General features: G+C 46.6%; 11 protein-coding genes across 11 annotated transcripts; 8 read left to right on the top strand and 3 right to left on the bottom strand.

Moving 5' to 3' along the window:
• Positions 1-55: 55 nt before the first annotated feature.
• Positions 56-1,114, bottom strand: PPTG_21756 (hypothetical protein; the record flags this gene model as incomplete). The annotated part of the gene is made up of 3 exons (XM_008899941.1): positions 56-125; positions 573-632; positions 990-1,114. The coding sequence occupies 3 exons, from the start codon at positions 1,112-1,114 to the stop codon at positions 56-58; spliced, it is 255 nt and encodes an 84-aa protein (XP_008898189.1).
• Positions 1,115-2,072: 958 nt separating this feature from the next.
• Positions 2,073-2,603, bottom strand: PPTG_05828 (hypothetical protein; the record flags this gene model as incomplete). Its single annotated transcript, XM_008899557.1, has 1 exon — positions 2,073-2,603. One exon carries the CDS (start codon positions 2,601-2,603, stop codon positions 2,073-2,075), a length of 531 nt encoding a protein of 176 aa, XP_008897805.1.
• A 1,196-nt stretch (positions 2,604-3,799) lies between these two features.
• PPTG_05827 (hypothetical protein) lies at positions 3,800-6,071 on the top strand (the record flags this gene model as incomplete). Its single annotated transcript, XM_008899556.1, has 2 exons — positions 3,800-5,730; positions 5,849-6,071. The coding sequence occupies 2 exons, from the start codon at positions 3,800-3,802 to the stop codon at positions 6,069-6,071; spliced, it is 2,154 nt and encodes a 717-aa protein (XP_008897804.1).
• Positions 6,072-6,288: 217 nt separating this feature from the next.
• PPTG_05826 (hypothetical protein) lies at positions 6,289-7,936 on the top strand. Its single transcript, XM_008899555.1, has one exon. The coding sequence runs from the start codon at positions 6,322-6,324 to the stop codon at positions 7,627-7,629; it is 1,308 nt and encodes a 435-aa protein (XP_008897803.1). The 5' UTR covers positions 6,289-6,321; the 3' UTR covers positions 7,630-7,936.
• Positions 7,937-8,249: 313 nt separating this feature from the next.
• Positions 8,250-8,843, top strand: PPTG_05825 (hypothetical protein; the record flags this gene model as incomplete). The annotated part of the gene is made up of 1 exon (XM_008899554.1): positions 8,250-8,843. The coding sequence occupies one exon, from the start codon at positions 8,250-8,252 to the stop codon at positions 8,841-8,843; it is 594 nt and encodes a 197-aa protein (XP_008897802.1).
• An 855-nt stretch (positions 8,844-9,698) lies between these two features.
• PPTG_05824 (hypothetical protein) lies at positions 9,699-10,302 on the top strand. The gene has a single exon (XM_008899553.1). The coding sequence runs from the start codon at positions 9,738-9,740 to the stop codon at positions 10,233-10,235; it is 498 nt and encodes a 165-aa protein (XP_008897801.1). The 5' UTR covers positions 9,699-9,737; the 3' UTR covers positions 10,236-10,302.
• Positions 10,303-10,328: 26 nt separating this feature from the next.
• PPTG_05823 (hypothetical protein) lies at positions 10,329-11,306 on the top strand (the record flags this gene model as incomplete). Its single annotated transcript, XM_008899552.1, has 5 exons — positions 10,329-10,544; positions 10,602-10,850; positions 10,906-10,968; positions 11,027-11,110; positions 11,172-11,306. 5 exons carry the CDS (start codon positions 10,329-10,331, stop codon positions 11,304-11,306), a joined length of 747 nt encoding a protein of 248 aa, XP_008897800.1.
• Positions 11,307-11,409: 103 nt separating this feature from the next.
• PPTG_05822 (NEK protein kinase) lies at positions 11,410-12,901 on the top strand (the record flags this gene model as incomplete). Its single annotated transcript, XM_008899551.1, has 4 exons — positions 11,410-11,484; positions 11,551-11,633; positions 11,695-12,643; positions 12,713-12,901. The coding sequence occupies 4 exons, from the start codon at positions 11,410-11,412 to the stop codon at positions 12,899-12,901; spliced, it is 1,296 nt and encodes a 431-aa protein (XP_008897799.1).
• A 524-nt stretch (positions 12,902-13,425) lies between these two features.
• PPTG_21755 (hypothetical protein) lies at positions 13,426-13,536 on the top strand (the record flags this gene model as incomplete). Its single annotated transcript, XM_008899940.1, has 1 exon — positions 13,426-13,536. The coding sequence occupies one exon, from the start codon at positions 13,426-13,428 to the stop codon at positions 13,534-13,536; it is 111 nt and encodes a 36-aa protein (XP_008898188.1).
• Positions 13,537-14,518: 982 nt separating this feature from the next.
• PPTG_21754 (hypothetical protein) lies at positions 14,519-15,849 on the top strand (the record flags this gene model as incomplete). Its single annotated transcript, XM_008899939.1, has 4 exons — positions 14,519-14,646; positions 14,845-14,953; positions 15,343-15,396; positions 15,820-15,849. 4 exons carry the CDS (start codon positions 14,519-14,521, stop codon positions 15,847-15,849), a joined length of 321 nt encoding a protein of 106 aa, XP_008898187.1.
• Positions 15,850-17,506: 1,657 nt separating this feature from the next.
• PPTG_05821 (hypothetical protein) lies at positions 17,507-17,785 on the bottom strand (the record flags this gene model as incomplete). Its single annotated transcript, XM_008899550.1, has 1 exon — positions 17,507-17,785. One exon carries the CDS (start codon positions 17,783-17,785, stop codon positions 17,507-17,509), a length of 279 nt encoding a protein of 92 aa, XP_008897798.1.
• Between the last annotated feature and the right edge of the window lie 2,317 nt (positions 17,786-20,102).

Genomic DNA, 20,102 nt, shown 5'->3' with positions numbered 1-20,102 from the left:
ACAGACCGAAATGTTCCTTCGACAAAAAGTCGAGAGCCCGGATAACGAAGGGGCTCTAGTAGACGTGAATGCGCCCAGCCGACGACACGATGAAGTTGTCTGTTGTCGTAGTAGATGTGATGATACTGGAAAAAGTGAGGGTCCAACCCTGCGATTAGAACAAGTGGTGGAGCTTCAATAACACCGTGAATGTCACCACCAAAATGGGTTCGCCGGGTTCTTTGGACACGTCCACTTGCATTCGAGTAAGCCCTTGAGTAACTACGTCGTCGCTACGTTGAAAGAACCTCTGTCAAACTTGCTCCCATATCTGTTGTGCAGTCAACGCTTGATTCGTAGTCGCCAATTGATCAGTCATTTCCCCCATTTCACGTGTCACATCCACGATTGTAGATTGCGCGACCACCGAAATTCGACGTAGCTAGCCAATCGGATGTCAAAATGCACCTTGCCCTTGCACCCCGTCCGACGAAAGAAGCTACAGTGATAAGAGATGCGTCGGAAGGACTGTCGAGATCGTGTGTACTAAGGTTAATTACGGTTGAGTATCGCTGGTCCTGATGCACACGCACATCGCGGTCGCCTCCATTATCTCTGAGTGGTCGTGTATCGTCTTCTGAACCTCGAAGCGCCTGATCCATATCACGTATCCCCTCAATTGCATCAACCCCATCGTCTACATCACCGATGTATTCTCCTTCTTCTTCGTAGTCATTGACGGACCCAGCGTTATCTTCATCAGGATCTTCATCGTGCCCTTCTTCAACATTAGCGTCTTCAACGTCAGCACCTTCGTCATCGAATTGTAAACGAATTTGTATAGACGGCCCAGCTTCGGTTAGAGCGCCCTGTCCATCGTTTGTCGTTTGACTACTGGCTCGGGGTCTCTCAATCATTATCCAAGCCTCCTTGCGGGAGTGTCTTCATTTAAACGTTGAGGGTCTCCTGGCCTGGTTAAAGGAGGTGAAGCCTCATTTAGGACCATATACTGGTCAGACGGCTGCCCATTATCATCGTGTTGGTCATCATCGCCGTACGAGTCGTATCCAAAGTCCCAATACTGGGACTCCGACTCGTGCAGGTAGCTGGCTTCAGGTGATGTTCCGTCGCTCATGATGTTGACGGGAAGGTGGGAGTCGGTCGAGGAAGACGTGGCTCGCACAAGAGTTGGTAGGAGGGCGCAAATTGCGAAGTGATCCTAAATACGGCTTGGCTAAGCTAACAATTGCACAGTCCGGACAAGATCGCATTTGGTACAATCGATGGGAAGCAAAGATGCGTACAGAATTAATCACACCCCTTATCTTCGTGCGATATTAATGAATCTGGATTTGTAACACCCGCGTTGGCTTCATGAGACTATGCCTTTCAATCTTTCGCCACAGTTGTAGTGACCCTCCGTGAACCAAGGTGGGTAATGCTTAATTATCATAGCAAGCATAGCATACAGACAACTACAGATAGCCAGCCTTATAGCGCACACAGCCGAAGCTTCACGAATCACTCACACTGCAATGGAATATGTCTACAAGACACAAACGGCCAACCGGTGATTCGAAAAAAAGTCTACCCGAAATTCTGGTCCACCTCGAAGACTTGACAGTTCTGGAGAGACTCTAATTGATACGCTCTCGTGTCCAGGCCAGCTCGAAAGAGCACAATTTTATGAGCATTAGGGCTTCGTTGAGTAATAGCGTCGTCTAGATAGCGTGCTCGAATGGAGAAGTAGTTTTCTGGCTGCTGGAGGCTCTCGGTCCACTTTTCATTCGAGGGCCGAGCTGTGGCGCGATTTGGCGCGTGAGGGGCTCTGCAAATGGGTCGCTCACGATCCGATCTCATCGTTTGTGCTCAATGAAGCGCATGAGACGCCAGCAAAGCTCATGAATTGCACAAAGTCCTCGTTGTCGGCGTTGTCCGCCATCTCTTCACGTTCTAGATCGATTTGATCTTTGAAGGTGGCGCCAAAAAAAAAGAGTTGAGTCGAGATCTTAGCCGCTAAGGTAGCGATCTTGCGTGACGATGGCGCGAAGGTGATCACACCACTCTCCGGGCTCACTTGAAGATCGTAAGTGTCAAATAGTGGCCATGTTGATGAAGCAGAGGTCAGCAAACAACGTCAAGGTGGTGTTATCATCGTCAAAGGCAGTGTATTCAAAACCTGCTTGTCTTTCTCCGATCAATTTGTAACCTAGCGAGTTGTGCCCTGAACGAACTTCGTGTAGAGGCTGAACATCGTTCCGTAGTGGTGGGAGAGGGCATCGCGATTGGGACCAGATAGCAACGCTCTCACTTTTCTCTGGGGTTATCCCGCTATTTTTCAGTTGATTGAAAGTCTCCTGCAAGTGAACTCGATCTTTCAGGGTCAGCTTTTCGAGTGTGACTTTATCGAGCCAACCGTCAATTTTTCCGTCTTTTGCGTGCTTGAATAGCTTGTCAATGTTGCTTCGGTCAGTCTGCACATTATGCGCCGCATAGATGACATCTATATCTCTGGAAGTGAGTCTTTTGGCCTGACTGAGCGCTCCAGGGCCGACATTGATCCTCTCCTCGTTGTTCTCCTCCAAAACGTCCATATTGTAGCTTCGTAGCAATCGCTTGTTCATGGCTTCCGCTTTGGTGGAATCGATCTTCGTCGAAAGTCTCATTTGGTCCTCAGTTGCCTGTACAGTATCGCTGGTGGCTACGAGGATGCTCGCAAGCACTATACAAAAGTAGCTAACACGCATCACCGACTTTATTAAAGCTCGGGAAATGTGTAAGGGTGGGTTGGAGTTATGGCTGTCGTTGAGAGAGTTGGATAATGAACCAAGGTACTGACCAAGCATTCGTGTCCCCAGCATAACGATGAAAAACAGGGTTGGTTCATAATCATTCGAAGCGTGGAAAACATGTTGAAATCGTGGTCGGTCGGTCAACAACATAAAATTGAGCAAGCTTACGCGCTAACCGTTCATGCCGTTGAAAGCTGCGCCGGCTTCTTCGCCCTTATTGCAACCATTTCATCCAATTGTTGTAATAGTCTGTAATAGTTAGACCTCATATTGCTCTTCGTGTGGCCCCTCGTATCAACAAAATTGATATACATTTCGGGCTCTTTGCACGTTCCAGACGATCTATCACGATGGCTTTATCCCCCTATTTTAGCGACCTATTGTGGCTTGCGAAGTTGCATTGGCGAGATTCAAGCAAGGCCAAACTATTATGCTTACTGTTTCATATAGTTTGACCCCAATAATTTTACTGTCAAGTTTTTTGTTGTTGTCAATGCAGCAGAGTATCGAATGTGATGCAGCTCGGAACTCAAAAACGACAAGTATGCGTTCTTAGCTCTGTGGAGTGGAGAGATCGAGACGGTCAATGTGACCTCTGAATCGCTGGACATGGGTGACAAGCGATCGATAGCGTATTTATTGCATTATGTCTTCCTCCTATTACTTTGCTTTGAGGAAGCTAACGTACATCTTGTAGTGGTAGGCGTGTGCTGTATGGCAAGCAGCTTGCGGCATTTTCTCCTCAGTTATCCCATCGTTTTTCAGACGACTGACTATACGTCAGCAGCAGTGTTTTGGGTCCTTCATTGTCTTGCCCAGACCTTTGGTATGGTCAATTCTGCTCTCTACTGTAGCGTAAACATTTGACATGCATTTAGTGTCGCTTGTAGGTTGCGCGAATGTATCACATTCGATCGTGGTCAGTGGCTGGCTATCGCTTTGGAGGCTTCTTTGGCAATAAACCTCCGGGGAAGAGGAAAAACCTTCGTGTCTTGCTTGACCGACCCACTTCAACTTGCCTTTTCAGTATGAGCTCACCGCCAACACTAGGCAACATGTTGCCACTAGGACCCGACGCGTCCACACCTCCACCTGCCACGAAGAAGAAGAAACCTGGCCGCACTCCGAGTCTCATCTGGCAGCTTCTGACTGACGAGCCGGACCCGCAACGTCGGAACTCGACAACCTGCAAGCACTGCAAGCAGACGGTGGCCTACTACAAGAAATCGGAGCAAGCCATTCGCCACCTCAAAAAATGTGTGCGATTCCAGGAGATGCAGCACCAATTCGCCTTCATGAACCAATTCTCGGACGTTTTGCCGCTCTATAATCAAAAGCTTAGTGCCAAAGTTCCCGCTTCAAAGCGAGCCAAGACGGATCAGACCCAGGCGCAACGAGCTCAGATGGAGGCGCTGCAAATACAAGCCTCTGGAGCCCTGAGTAGCGCGCTGGACCAAGCAGCGGCACATCATGCACAAGTTATGAACCAAATCGCCATGCAACAGAGTATTCCCGAGAGTTTGATGGACCCTACAACGATGACTATGACGCTGAAAGATGATGCTAAGGAGAAAGGATCGAAGGAACGGAAAAACAAGAACGGACCACTGTCAAAGACTCAGAACGATCGATTTGAAGAGGAATTGGCCATGCACGTGTACGTCACGGGGATGGCGTTTGACGCGTTGGAGGAGTCCCACTTAGCCAGAGCCATGACAATTTTACGACCCAATTTGAAGCTCCCAGACAAGAAGATATTGGAGAACGACCTGATGATCCGATGCTTTGAGAAAATGCACAAACAAGTGTGGGGGTATCTATCCACAAGTCCAGCACGGGTGTGTCTGAAGAGAGACGCGTGGTCGAATCTGAACTTGTACCATACGAACAACCCAGAAGAAACGTATGTGACGTATATGGCTGTGAATAACGAGAAGAGGTTCTTCTTGGAGTCGGAAAAGGCAGCGGGGGATGAATCTCAGTACAACTCCATCATGATTGCTCAAGATCTGAAGCGCATGATGCAGCCCATTGTCAGTAATGTGAGTGGAGTGGTCACTGGAAGCACAGAGTATCACTCGCGAGCGTGGGATATGCTCAAGGCAGAGTATCCGACCAAATTCTTTTACGGTTGTATCTGCCACGCACTCCACTTGGCTATTATGGACATCTTTGGTCCAGAGAAGTCATTGGATAATGATCCTAGACGACTGACGCCGCAAGTCCCAATGGATTTCCCGTTCCAAGATCTCGTGGAGCTTACGAACAACTGTAATGAATTGTTGTCGTTCTGCAGTAGTTACCAGTACGCGCCGAAGTTTAAGATGTTCGACTCGCAGCTGCTTCATACGATGAAGGGCTTTGCGAACGCGTCGCCCACGATGGCGTGGGGCACACTAGCTGCTCGATTCCGCGTGTTAATGCAGTCGGAAGACGTCCTGCAGTCCATTGTGAGTGATCCCGACTTTCTGAACGAATCACCGGCGAACCAACGTGCAGTACGGACGAGTATCAAGGAGTTTGTATTGAATCTGAACTGGAAATTGACGTTGGAGAAGGCTATCACGATCCTTACGCCCATCGAGCTGATTCTATACAAGTTCCAGGATGACCGAGCTCCGATTTCTGAAGTTTACTTTGAGTCCAAGCACTTACTTACGGACTTTGACGCAGTTTTTGGTCTTAGTACAGTCGAGTTGGAATACATCAAAAAGGTGGTCACAGAGCGCTGGCAATATGTGCTAAGTGAGGCCCATGGCTTGGCCTTTTTGCTAGATCCACGATACATCGGCAAGTCCATGACTAGAGACTATCGCGAGCAGATCGAGGAGCTAATATTTAACTTCCCCGAGACGGACCAGGACATGGGAGTTAATGAAGAGCGGAGACGAGCGATGACGGAAGAATATACCGACTACGTTATGTACGCTAAGAACCAGCGCAACAACCGCACGTACAAGTGGGAGATGCTGGAAAAAGGGCAACCGCTCACCGCTGCAGTTCTGGCAATCAGAAGCAGATGATTGGCCGCATCTCAAGTCGTTGGCGTTGACTCTGTTTTCGTTGGCTCCTAGTAGTGTGGCGTCGGAGAAAACACTATGCAAGAGCACGCTGACGCAGTCCAGTCGCCGCAACAAGCTCAGCTTCGATGATATGAGACGTCTAGCGTTCATTTGCATCAACGACTCGCAGTTCACGGGTAATCGAGTGACTGGTGAAGTGCAGAGTAACGCGTTGCCGGATTTCACTATGGGGGATACAGCGCTCTCGCCCGATGGAATGATGATGTGGATGATCTGAATTGAGAGCAGTAGTGTCTAATTTGCTACAAGCTGGATGCTTACAGCAAGTTTTTGAGGTGTTCATGTCCGATCGTAACATCATTACTGGTACTCCTAAAAATACTACTTCACTCGCTATAATAGTACTTTGAAATACTATTTCCTGGTAATTTACGAGATTGGCGATGTTTCGTAAATTACCAAAAAAAAGTCGGAGTAAATTGTGTAACGTACATGAATCAAACAAGCTTATCAGAAAAATCGGCTAAATGGAGTCGGAGCTGGAGGAGACACTAGCTTTGCTGGACGAGGTACCAGCAGCTTCAAACGAGCTACAACTGCGCGACTTCCCTTCGTCCATTGCTGACTGGACACCGGACTTACATTGGGGGATACTGGACGACGATAATGGAGACTGTAGTGGTGCAGATGCGCCTGCCATCACTTGTTCTGAAAGAGCAGTTGTCGATCCATCGGACAGGAAGGCGAGGAAGAAAACTAATCCGAACAAAGCTCGTGATGGACGTCGCATTCAGCTGGTAGAGCTGAAGGGCCAAGTGGCAGAGCTGGAGTTCACTCTTAAGCGGCTACAAACTATCCGAAGCCAGCGACTCAGCAGGTTTGAGCCTCCGAATCACGTTAGCGGAGTTCCCCGTGTGTGGCAGGAGATATGCTCTCGGCAACTTAACAGAAGGTTGGAGGCGGAGCGTGAGAATATGAAGCTGAAACAGCGGTACGAGAAGGAGAAACAACTTGCCGAGAGCTTAGAAAAGATGCTCTTCAAACGACGTGCCACGTGGTACGACACAGAGCCTCAAGCGACGAAGCAAACGCGACGAACAGATATCCCTGCTGGGTACATTGAGCGCATGGCGGCGATAATTTTCAAGGAACTCGCAGCCGGGATCAAGATGTGTTATGGCAGGTTGGAGAGCGTGTTCAAGACCACAGACGCCGTTCCTGTGGAATTGGTACGACACAGTGGTTTACTCGATGGAGCAAATAAAGTCAAGGGTACAGAACGGAAGTTTTACGACAGCAGAACAATGCCTTTTGACATGCGCACGACGGGAGATGCTTGGTGGGAGAACTGGCACAACTACAGAGGCCAGCGCTTCCAAGACATCGCAGCGAACGAGGTAACCGAGAGCTTTGGCCTCGAGATGAGCGACTTGAAGATCAATGTGACGGGAACAGCGTATGCTCAGCAGATATCCCAGCGACATATTGAAGATACGCGTATTGTCTTCTTGTGGGATGCATACGTGGAACCGTTTGGCTTTGCCAATGAACCTGTTGGTGGGGTTTATTTTCTAGAGCAGAATTATGTTTTGGTTGAGCCTGAAGAATGGAGTTCTGAACGGGGTCATGACAGTAGCGACGGCTATGCAACGCGAGTGTCAACTTGCTTTGTGCTCACACCTTATTTTCTGGATCCGAAGCTCAAAGACGACGCCAAGACGACGGCAGTGATTAACTTTTTAGTGAGTGCGATGGTCACTAACGCCATGGCTTTGAGCGGGATGGTGGAGACTCTGCTTTTAGACCAAGTACTGCTGCAATACAGCGATACATAAAACGTGAAAGGAAATGTTTGATTCCCTGTGTCTCCACAACGAGCGAACGCGTTAGTTACGACTGGTGATCGTATTTTACCTTCTCGAGCCGTGTATTCATGCAGTCTGAAGGGAACACAGCGTTGTAGCTAGATGGAATAATGATGCGGTTGATCTGAATTGAGAGTGGCTGTGTCTAGTTGCTACAACAAGCTGGACGCTCAAGGAAATTAGTTTAATGTTGAGCTTTTAGATGTACAAGTCCGGTGTGCTGAATCTGAGTGTCCTCATTTTTCTTTTGATTTATCCTATTGCTGCAAGACGAACTGTAATGTGAAATCAACCCAGATCATATTATGATGACCGTGGGGCCGTAAAGGAATAAAAAGTAAACCTTGATATCAATGTCAGGAACGACGACCAAAACAACACTTCTCGCGTTGAGTAACTCAAATTCGTTTTGATATTTCCACCGAGTCGTAGTGGTGCATCGCATCGGTGGTGCCGCTGGGCTCGAGTATTGCAGTAGCGTATGACTTGCTCGTCATAGCACAGTGCTCACCCCGAGAGATGAGCTTTGATGTAACTTACAAGATTGTGGGAAGAGATGTGCCATCTCGGTTATGATATCTGAAGTAGCCATGGAGAACGAATGGCTCCATGCCCCTCGAGCGGTGGGTTTAGTTTCAGTTCGCAAATTACCACGTCGAAAACAAGTGCTTTCAAGTTCCGTGATGCTGTCATCTACGTCAAGTAAAATCGCTGCTCGCTACGAATGCGACGGGAAGGAGGTACCCAGAGTCTTATGGAGAGTGCGTTACACTGGCCAGTCGTTGAAAGCTCGTGCCAAGCCAACGTTCAAGAGCAAGCAGCAATTCAAGCGAGCTGTTGAGCTGCATCTCAACTGGTCCAACCGTATTCCGACTCCATTCGTGGCGTTATTTGGTACGCGTGAACATGCAGTCAAATGGGCCAAAAGCCACTTCGAACTCGGATACGACGACGTGTTTCTATTGAAAATCGATGCGTCAAAGCTGGGGCCGATATTCCGAGTGCGGTACCTGCTGCAGGACTCTGATATCCACAACGACGAGTTCTTGGTGCTACGTAAGATTACTCGACGGAGTATTATCCGAGAGACCTACTTATCCTGCATTGAGGACGACTCGAGCGAGGACAGTGTTGGACGTAGTAGCGAAGAAGCTAGTGAGGAGGAAGATGTGTTTGCAGGTTAGATTTAAAGGGTAAGAGAAATAATGCAGTGCGAAGTAGGAGTAATATTGTATGAAGAGATTAATACGTGCATGGACGCTGCCATGATCAGGTAGAGTCGATACTGAATCAAATTAGATATCTGTTTCAAATTGAAATGTTCACTAGCAGTACTATCATTCGTTCATGTGGCACATCTCAAGTATAGCTTTTGCTAGGATTCACGATGACCACCAAGTTACTAAATTGGACCCCATCCAATATTTCTCAATCTTCCAAGTCCCTATGCGCGTAAAGACCACGACAAGAGTTAGTCCCATTACTTTCTTGAGCAAGGCTACAGCGACGTATCGGTCTTGGAACTGGATCCATCTTGACTGGTCCCTGTTTGAGAGTTGGCCGATCACTTGGCGTTGAAACTCCGCCGTGCATGTACGAAGTGAGTTCCTGGAACTGCGCAAGATTCCAAAGGGAAGCATCGTCTATCGTACCAAAACCCAGCATGGTTGAGAAACGTGAAAATTCTTCACCTGGTCATGATTTCAGAAGTGACGAGACTGCCGGTGGATGTAAAATTGGCGCAGTATCCATTTATCGAAATGAAATGGTGAAGCGTCACAAACTACGGCAAAGAAAAATCACGTTCGTATTCTACTCTAGATGTGAACCCCTCGTTTTGCAATCCAATGATGGATAGTATCCATACGGAATCCGTGACGGATACCAAGCACTGCTTCAGAACCTCCGAATCGGAAGCAGTACATGGTGTACTACACCTTGTCGACAGTAGTACGGTACAAACCACGGCAGATATTGAAGAACTGTTCTTCAATTTGAAGCTTTAAAGTCTGAGAATTCATCCTCTTCTGGAGAACACTTTTCAATTAGCAAGACCTAGGTAGCTGTTCTTCAACACAATGACTTTGACTCCAAAAACGGTAAGAATTGCGGATCGGTACGAGTGCCAGGAGGATGAAATTCCACGCACACTTTATCGCGTTCAGTATGACCAAAGCATGTCACTCCGAGCACGGGCAAACCCAGTTTTCACCTCCAGAGCGCACTTCAAGAGTGCCGTCGAGGACCATCTCGTTTGGGGCAATCGTGAGCCATCTCCTTTCGTCTCGACATTCGCGCATCGCCAGCACGCAATGAACTGGGCCAACAGTCAGTGTCAGCGTGCAGAGCAAGTGTCGCTCCTGGAACTCGATGCATCTCAACTGGACCGGATCTTCAGTGTTCGGGATTTGGTGAACTACAGAAATGTCCACACTAATCTACCCGAAAGTATGTACGAAGATGAATACCTCGTCTTGGGTAAGATCCGGCGCCGAAGCATTGTCGAGAGAATCGTGGTGTCTCCAAGATATGAATTGGAGGATCTAGCTCAGGCTTTTAATGGTTTAGCAGTCTGAAGTTCTCGACAGTGAACTTCCGTAAGTAATTTGAATACGATCGTATTGTTTATGGACTCATTTACGTAAAATATTATTCTGGTTCCCAATCGGATGGCGGAGGCTCTGTATCATCTCAGCGATTCGTTGACGTGGACGCCGACATCTGCACCTCAAGGGCAGTTGGTGGTGCTAGAGGACTGCGTGGAGGCCGGCGGGGTCTTCCTAGTGCATCACTTCACGTCGCTGTTCCTGAAGGCTGGCCATCGCGTATGCTTTGTTGCTATCGCCAACTCGCCTGCACATTATGCGGCGGTTGGAAGGAAGCTGGTAAGTAAATTATCCATGGGTTTAATTATTTTCAAAATTAATTGTTTTTGAGTGCAGGGTGTCAACTTTGCAGCTTGTCAGACAAAAAAACAACTTCAAGTGCTGGATTGGACCAGTATGGAGACGGATAGTACCAAGGCAGAGTGGACGGCGTTGTTTGAGGACTTAAAGAATTTTACCAATGAAGAGAAGGACGCTGCGGTGTCGATTGTGATTGATGATGTCAGTGCGCTCAAGTGGCGGTTTGGAGACGCTGCTGTGCTCGACTTTGTTCGCTGCTGCAAGACACTAACACACAACAAGAATGTGAGTGTGTATGGAGTTTGAGCTAGTGAATACGCACTGATACTGCGTTGTTTAGGGAGCTGCGAATGTGGTGCTATTGACTCATGCGGATACTGATCTCTCATCTTCAAGACCTCTGGTACATGCGTTGGCTAGCAATCGTGTGATGAAATGTTCAACTAATATTTCTACTGCAGAGCCTGGCACTTGCTGAAATGGCGACTGTGGTCTTAGCGACGAAGTCTTTGAGTACAGGCTACTCCAAGGACATCCACGGAACGGTATGTAACACTGTACTGTACGGTCCATAGTAACGTATTTTTCTCTTACCAACTCGTGTAGCTATTAGTTTGCCGTCAGAGCCAAGGCTTCAGTGTTAATGCACTTGATGAAGAACCGACTGCGATCCCGTACAAGATTTTGGAGAGTACAATCAAGTGTTTCCACTCTGGTGGAGAAGCGCTGCGTTGGAATTAAAAACCTACTTGAGCTAATCATTTAAAGCCAAGCGATCTTCCACAAATAGCGAGATAAAACCACTTCATCGGTTTGCTGTGTATGGCTTCAGTGTTGAGAAGTCATGCAAGTGCTCCCCACTAAGCTACGAGACGGATTCAAGCAACTGGCTCATATTGGCCGAGGAACCTATGGAGACGTAAGCACTAAAACAAAAGTTTATAACTGAAATCTCGATCAAGCCTTGCGATGTTATGTCTTGTAGGTTTTCCTATGCGAACACGTTGAGAGTGGGGGCCATGTCTGCCTAAAAGAGATGGATTTGACCTTCCTTTCCTATGATGAACGGTAAGCTGTTCACTGAGAGGGTGAAACTGGAACAGGCTAATGTTTCTCGTTGAATGTGAAGACAGAAATGTCTGAACGAGGTTGAGCTGTTGAAGCAGCTTCCTGCGCACCCGAACATCGTGGGGTTCCGTGAAGCCTTCTGGATGCAAAGTATTGACGAAACTCAGCAAGTTCTTGTCCTTGTTCTCGAACACGCAAATGATGGCGATCTTGAGCAGTATTTGCGTCGTTCGTGTATTAAAGAAGAAGAAGTCAGGCGGATCTTCCTCCAACTTGTACGAGGAGTGCATCATCTGCATAGTCATCGAGTAGTTCATCGTGATCTGAAATGTGGCAACGTCTTGCTCTTTGGATCCGGGCGAGTTGTTCTGGGCGATTTTGGAACGTCGAAGCTGCTCCCAACAACCGGACCAGATCAAGCGCTGGAAGCTCAGGGTTTGACGTCCACAGTGGTGGGATCTCCGCATTACATGAGTCCAGAGTTATTGGAGGGTGAGTCTCATGGGTTTGCCACGGACATTTGGTCTCTCGGCTGTGTACTGTATGAAATGCTGTCGGGTGGTAAACCAGCGTTTAATGCCTCGTCATACCCTGCTGTTGTTTTTCGCATCACTCAAGGAGAATACGATCAATTGGATTCGGATCTCGTGTCTTCCGAAGCACGAGATTTAGTAGCGAGGATGCTGCAGAAAGAACCTCAGAACAGACCAAGTATTACAGAAATACTTCAATCTTCTTGGTTCCACACCCTCCACACTAAAGAGCTGAAAGCTACAGGCTTTCAAGTCGATGAGAACTCACCGTCTGGTGAAGTTGTGCACTGTCAAGCAACACATCCTGAGTCAACTACGGTACTTGTTCAGCCCCTCCCAACACCCGTTGTGAGCAAAACCATTCAAGTCTCACTTCCACCAGCCCCAGACATTCGAAAGGGAAAGCCGCAAAAACGACAATTCAAGCTCAAAGAAGATGATTATTTGCAGCACAAAGTTGTTTCGCCGTTGATACGGGTATGTTGCCGCCTCAATCATTTAGTAGTTGATGGACACTAACTATTGTTGCTATCCATTCATCTAAAGTTTGACGAACTACCTCCACCCCCACCGATGCTCCCATCAAGGAAAAACAACTTGGCAGCATCACCATTTCCGTTAAAGCATCACCACTTGCAGCAGAACAGACTTCCAATGCAACCATCACCAGAGTTCGAAATTCGAGGTGTTCGCATCACAGGGACAGCAAGGCCATCCTCAGTTCCGAAGCCGTAATTCCTGCAGTTTGATAACTCATCGCGATATCTCGTGTTAGCTGTTAAGTAAGAATACTCTCATGGGCTTCATTTTACAGCTCATTTTTAATCAGTTATTGTTTCCGTCTCTGTTCGCGCTACACTTTCCCTTGAGACCAGTCTTTTTCATTATTTCAGAATACTTCGTAGGTCTGTTCTCAATTCCTTATACAATGGACGCCTTCCAAAATTGTATTATTCGGGTGTCATATCTGCAGCAGATATGGCGGGCTTTAAAAGATATATGGCGGCATAGTCTCCACCGCAGTCTTGTCCGATTATGACTGTCTCAAACTAGAAGTTACAATTGAAATTTAAAGCTGCTAGAAATGTACCTGTCACTTTGCACCGGACAGTGCAAGGGCGGCGATCTTCTAAATGTCAGTACTTCAGAATTTGAGCGCGCAGGATACAAGTGGAAGTACGATGGCGGACTACGCCGCTCTCGCTATGATGGAGGTCTTTGTTGCGCACATATAATTAGCAAACACGCGAACATACTTCATGGAGATCGTCGAACCTCTGCCGCTGCTGCATTTGCCCCCATCGGCCGCAGAATTAAAAGTGATTGAGGAGGCGGAAGATATATGCCTTCAAGTTAAGTCACTAGAGTGAGTGTGACATACGCAGGAATGAAGGTCATCATAAAATATACAAACTTCAAGATAAATTGTTAAGATGGCTACATGACATACCTCTAGGGGTAGGGAAATCTATTGACACGAAATCTACGCCTCCGAGTCGGGTATGCGCGCCTATGCCTTGACATATCTGCTGCAAATAAGTCGGGCAGTTATGTGATATTTGGAAGGCGTCCAATGGACGTCTGCCAAAAATGCAGTAAGTACCCACCATATCAGCAGCGGATAAGGCGGATTTAAAAAAGATATATGTTAGCTTATGTCTACCACAAATAAATTAAGACGGGTGTGTCTGTCCTATAAAGCTGTCCTATTTGCACAATAATTATTATGGAGAAAAAGTTGTACCCGTCACTTCAATCTGGACAAAAATCCTTCCATTTTGTTTTATCTGTGCTGTGCGGCTCATTCAGACTTTAGAGCGATTTTGAGGTGTCTGTTTGGCGAGCTATAGGTGCGCGAAAGCATTACTCGTTGATGACAATCCCTCATTAAAATGAGCTGATTATTTAAAGAAGGAAGTATTTGTAAACTCGAATCTATCCATGCTAAGCCCATTTTTACACAATGATGTGAGTTGCATACAAAAGTTCCAGAATTTTATTTCCCAGGACGTAGTTGCTTCAGCATCTCAGGAAGCCCATATCTGTTTTTTACTGTTAAGCTATGTGATTGAACTGAACTCTCTAAACACAATCATGATCGCGAATATTGCCTGATTGCATTAGGGAGGACTCAGAATTGAGAAGTGGTGTGAAAAAAAGGCCATAAACGCAATGGTCCGCGCGCTCTTCGCACCAAAACTATGACTCTGGGCTCCTCCTACCGTTTACCATCCACTTCACTTTTCAATTTGCACCATGCTATTCCTCTACCTATCTCTAACAACCTCTCAGTCGTCGCTTAAACATTGAAGCGCTGGAGGCGTTGAGTGAGCAGTCAGCTGCCGCAACACGATGGCGGTGGCATCGACGGAGGCGCTACCGACAGCAACCGACATAGCTGGAGAACCATCATCATTGGAGCTGCGCAATCGACTACGTGCTTCCGCGTCAACAGCGGCACCGCATAATCGAAGCCAACGGTTGGTCCTGCTCGGTGGCGAGTGCTGCTCCCCTGTAAGGAAAGGGAAGTAGGAAGTAAGACCGTGAAACTTCTTGTTAATGAATCTCACTTCGCAATTTACTTTCAAGCGCTTAACTAGCTACAAACATGAAAAACGCCGATATCGTACGCGTGCTGTTCATGGACGCAACTATCACTGATCGCACTTGCTGTATAGGCGATCTAGTCGTCAAGCAAGCCAAACAAGCTGGCTTAACGCTAAACTGGGTCTTGGTTACATATCAACTGCAATTAAAAACGCCAAGAATACAGAGTGGAGCAACCAGGTAGATGACAGTGACGTAGAGTAATGCATGAACCAATCTATTGACAATCATCACGCTTGTGATTGTAAATATTGCAATAATTGATTGTGGTGCTGTGAGGGGAACAATAAATAAACAATCTATATTTCCACAGCTCTGCTAGCCAATGGAGGGTACACGCGGCTTACACAGTATCTAGAAGTGTCCTTGGGCCTTGACCTATTTCGCCTCTTCACTTGCGGCTGATTCGGCCCGTGAACACCGACGAGAGCTTGCAAAAATGTACAACCGTAAATATTTATGTATGTATTGAAAAGGTATCTGGAAAATAACACGCAATATGTTACGAATATCTGGTTAAAGCCGGTTGTAGGGGGTTTCTGATTAAACAGGTAAAATCTGAAATATAGGGGGCAGCTGCCGATGCTGTGGTTGCCTCTGGCAACTTGCCAGGCGTTTGGAAGGTAATACTTCTAGTTTCCAGCCCGCCACCCCAAGAGTCTCTTCCTCCACCTCCTCTTCCCTCCTATTGCAGGGCCAGTTTAATATACTATAATCATCAAATGGGCTATTAATTCTCCATGTAATCTGATTCGTTCTATTACCACCCCTCGTATGAAGGTTGGGACATGTGCTGTATATCAAAAAATGTTGGACTGTCGGTCTTCAATAAGCGTGGCTACTTGGAGCCGTTTTCTTTCCTCTTTTCAGTTTGTATCCCGTAGTACCAGAACATATTGTTGTCCATTGGTCCGCTAGTATCTTGGTGGAGCCTGCAGAATAAGGCTTCTACTAACAGGTACTTGTGTTGTACTAAGCACATTCAACTACGCAGTGACTGAATCTCTGATATCTATTTCTAGTACCTTTCGTTACGTATAAAGTAGTGTTTCCCAGTTAAGTCGAAGACGGTCTAGTAAAACATAATACAATAATATGCAAAGTGAGCATTTTCATTGGGGGGTCACACGTCACCGCAAGAACACTCTTTGAGTCAAAAGCAGTCTAGGCTCGAAAAGCTTTAATGTCTGGTAAAGACCGTCTTTCTTCAAGGCGCTTCAAGATCGCGCCAACATTTGTCGTGGCCTTCTGGACGGCTATACTGTTAGCGATTTACGGTCTTCGAATGTCCGCAGGATCTGCTATTGCAGAAATCGACAACACTTGTGGGCAACTATTCGCATGTCCCAAATGCGCCCGCCGAAGAGATCACTACGGTCATGACCTGGTTCCATAGCACAGCACACCTTTGCCTCACTTTTTTTTTATCAGTAAAGGTTGTTGCGTCAATTTGCTCACGTAATGATGCGTTAAAGCGTAAAGCATGTAAGTTAATGTAATCTCGATCAACAAAGTTGAGTAGATACCAGTAACCAAACACGCAAATACATAGGTTGGTTACGTGTTACCTCTGCTAAGGAGAAAACGCACATTTCAAATAAAAAATTCGCGAGGGGGGCATAAGATTTGCAGAGGTTTGCTGTACGAACCTCTTGCACAAAATTGGCTATTGGCAGTGTATCACGCTAGTACTAGGGGCGGGTACACGAGAGAGGAAGGACACTTAGGCCCATTCTTGATCAAAGCAACTTGCATGATCAATATGTAGCCAGACGCGTTGCGTGCTCCGCCAATTCAGCTCTAACTTCCCTTACGAGGTATGGGAGCCATCTTGAGGCCCATCCCCGCTTCATAACGCAGCGCAACACAGTAGTATTCTCTTGCTGGACTAGTAGATTTCAGCAGGACATCACTGACTTAAGCAAATGACAATGCAGCTTGCCATACTTTATGCGAGGCGCAAGATAAGCGAAATCGTTGCATAGTTCCGCCATCAAAATCGATCTTCACGCTCCAGTGTTTCTTCCCTACAGCAGCACAATCTAATACTACTTTTAAACAACCTGCGTCTACATTAGCACCCAGGATCGTATATCAACAGTCTGCACATTTTTGCCTGACGCAGCATCTCCAGGCGTACGCATCGTATCTATTCCCCCTCCCGATTTCCGTCCTCCGGTTAGAATTCTTCTTCACTTCCTAGTTGGTTTGTTGCGTGATACTGCCTTGATTTGCTATACTCTGTCGCACCCATTTCTAATGAATCTTAGTCATAATCTCTTGAGCTGGAGGGGAGAATCTTGAGTAGTGACCAGTTCGACGGGAAAAAACAAACGATGCAAAATCCTGTGAAAACGATTTATTCGTGTTTGGGAGGATATGCAAATTAACCAACATTGTGAAAGCACATCATAGGGCGTTATTTGCTTAGCGGAGGCAGTGAAAATAAAAGAAAGGGTCTGATGAGATTGGAGACTTGAGTCAGTAGTTCATGTAATGGTCGATCGTAACTCGTATTATTAGCCAGGATTGGTTATAGTTACTACCACATTAGATGTTGCTAGGGGTAACTTAACCACCGAGCAAATCCTCGTAAGGGAAGATATTTTCTCGTAGAGCACACTCACGGCAGGGCTTTGCGTGCCATTAATGATGGCCGAGCTCTTAATCCTTCCCAATCGTTTCCCGCATTTTCTCAAGCCACGCTGCGTGTTCGGCCGCTTCCTTGATAGACTATTTTAACTTGGCGGTCTTTTTCGCAGCTTTAACTGGGTTCAGTTTACTCGCCGCCTTTTTCACCTCCCCGAAGCCTCTCTCTTCCTCGATCTCACTTTCATCATCATATCCAACACGTCGCAACAGCCGCCCTCCATTGGTTTGCAGAAGAGCGACAACATCAGTCGAGGCATCGCTAGCGACCAAAGTCTTCGGGTCCGTGATCAAAGGGAGAGCGGTGCTGCCGGAATGGAGAATGGCCACAATAGTCACAGAGAAGATGTTGGTAAGACGCATGTTTGCTGTCGGTTCTTGAGAGGGAGGAGACTTGCCGGCTGCCGAGGGAATCGCAGAATGAAATGGAGTTGTGCGAGTCCTTCCAAGTTAATGGCTCCAAACTTATCAACTCATATAAACCTTTATTGAGAATACAAGTATGAGATAGGAGCTTTGGTTGGCGTACTGGACAACTGCAGGGATCGAAATAAATACATCAACATATTTACCGATTGATTGTTTTCTGCTCGCCACAACAACGCGACAAATACATTAACAAATTTACCGATTGTTTCTGCTCGCTACGACAACGTGACGTACCGTGTGGCTGTGTCCATTCGACCATCGTTCAGACCTCCTTAAAATCGGCATATGCCGAGTTGTGTCGCATTAGCTTAGTTCCGGCACATCCAGAATCTTATTTCCGGCACTATGTCGATATATAGCTACCTTGATTACTTTCGCTTCTTTAGATTGTAGAGTTCGTCAAACTGCTACGCCTGGAATATTCCTTCAAAGGCCAGTGAAGTCATAGCGGCTCGACGGTCGTTCAATTTCCACTTTAATATGGAGAAGTCAGACTCTATCGATGCCGTGTTAGCAAATATTGTTGCTAAACCACATCCAAACTGACGGAGATGCTTAAACGTTTTTGGTTTTGCAGCTTCCTCCAGTGCGTCCCACCCTTCATTAAATTTCGTTTTGAAGTCCTGCTTGTCCAACACTGACCTGATTGAATCATTTAGCGCGTTTGCTAGGAATACATCTCTATGTTCGCGCTCTGCAGCTTCAACTTGATCGAGATTCCAACATTTCATCAGTTGATCACGCCGAGGTCCCAACACGTTCTCACCAAAATCCCGTGGAGTGACCAAAACAAGCTCTGATGGCATCACTGGTGGTGCGAGCTTTGTCGCTGGCTTGTTTTTATTACCTCTATCGGCTTGTACAAGCTCCATTCCTTCAATAACAGAAACCACAAATTGGCCTAGCTGTTGAAGAGTCGATTGCCTCTCTTCATGTCCTAGAGAGTCCAGGTGCGTTTTCTTTGATCTCGCACATAATTGATGAGGTCTTGCTCCTTGAGCCAAAACTTTTCCGTAACTGTGTCATTTGCGCGATGTGAGAGTGTTTTCTCGATTCGTGGTTGGATTGACAAAAGACTTCGCAATCCAGCCACTAGAGCTTTTATTTCTTTCATTTGCTGCGGTAGAAGCGTATCTTTCGCTTGGATTTTGGTAAAAACTCAAATTAGCCACAGATGTGATTCCGTAGACAACACCAGCATTCACCCACGATATCGAAGGCGGTAAGGCAGACGTACGTTCTTGAAAATGAGACTGTAATTGAACAGGATTTTTAGGATCGATTCCAGTGAGTTGCCCATGTAGTGTCAATTTATTTTTGCTGCAGTACCCATTTCCGCAATCAATAGTTATTGTCTGCGAAGATGAACGATTAAATCCTTCGTCTCATTCATGAAGTTTCCGCCACCAACAATTGCAAATGCTGCTTTCATAACAAGATTCATTTGATGTGCCGCACACCAGACGCGTAGTATAGGATGAGTAGCCTCCTTTACCAGCAAAGTGACTACACCTGCACGACTACCTGTCATAGTGCTCTCACCGTCGGAGGCAACTCCAACCATCTTGTCTCTCCATTGGGCATAAAGAGCATCAAGTGTAGATACAATCAGATTAGTTTGTACTGTTGCAGAATGGCGTTCGAAGACAGGAATTGCAACCTAGGGTATGATAACTAGAACACCGTCGATTGCGAGCCGGAGACGTTGATCAATGAAAGAACATTCGTTGTGCGTAGAAAAATCGCTAGCAAAGGCAAAGATCCACATGTTTCAATTGGAAATGAGTTCACCGATCGGCTGGAAGAAAATAGCCATGAGAAACCTTGCGTAGATACTCGCCAACGTGTCTGTCATCCCCTGTAGCTTGTGATGTCCTGTTGCTTGGTAGTGCTGCTGAATAACAGCCGAAACGTGTAGCTATGCCATAGCTACACGAAGTCCTAGCACGGGATTTGTGTTGAGTAATCGCAGGATTGTTTTCTTTCTTTTTAGTAACAATGATATATTTTGCCATCAGAATATATTTATAATATCTTGCGTTAGTCTAATCAGGCAATGACGCGGGTTCAGTTTATAGGTGCCAACTCGATGTTAAGGTTTTGTTGAAAGGCACTCTTGCACTTGAAGAAGGACACGTGGGAGAAGGTTTGAAACGAAAGGGAAAAGGAAAAGTGAGATTGGTATTAGTGCAAACAATAAGGTGTTATCCTATTGTTTGTATCTGGTAGTCTAATACACAGTAAATAACTG

Source organism: Phytophthora parasitica (genome assembly GCF_000247585.1).
Source record: "Phytophthora parasitica INRA-310 unplaced genomic scaffold supercont2.8, whole genome shotgun sequence".
In the NCBI taxonomy this organism is placed as follows: domain Eukaryota; phylum Oomycota; class Peronosporomycetes; order Peronosporales; family Peronosporaceae; genus Phytophthora; species Phytophthora nicotianae.
Note: the sequence above shows the minus strand (reverse complement) of the source record. Positions and strands in the feature narration are given on the sequence as shown.

Excerpts from the sequence above, each read along its gene's own strand:
- PPTG_05824 (XM_008899553.1), top strand. The coding sequence starts at position 9,738 with ATGACTTTGACTCCAAAAACGGTAAGAATTGCGGATCGGTACGAGTGC.
- PPTG_05826 (XM_008899555.1), top strand. The coding sequence starts at position 6,322 with ATGGAGTCGGAGCTGGAGGAGACACTAGCTTTGCTGGACGAGGTACCA.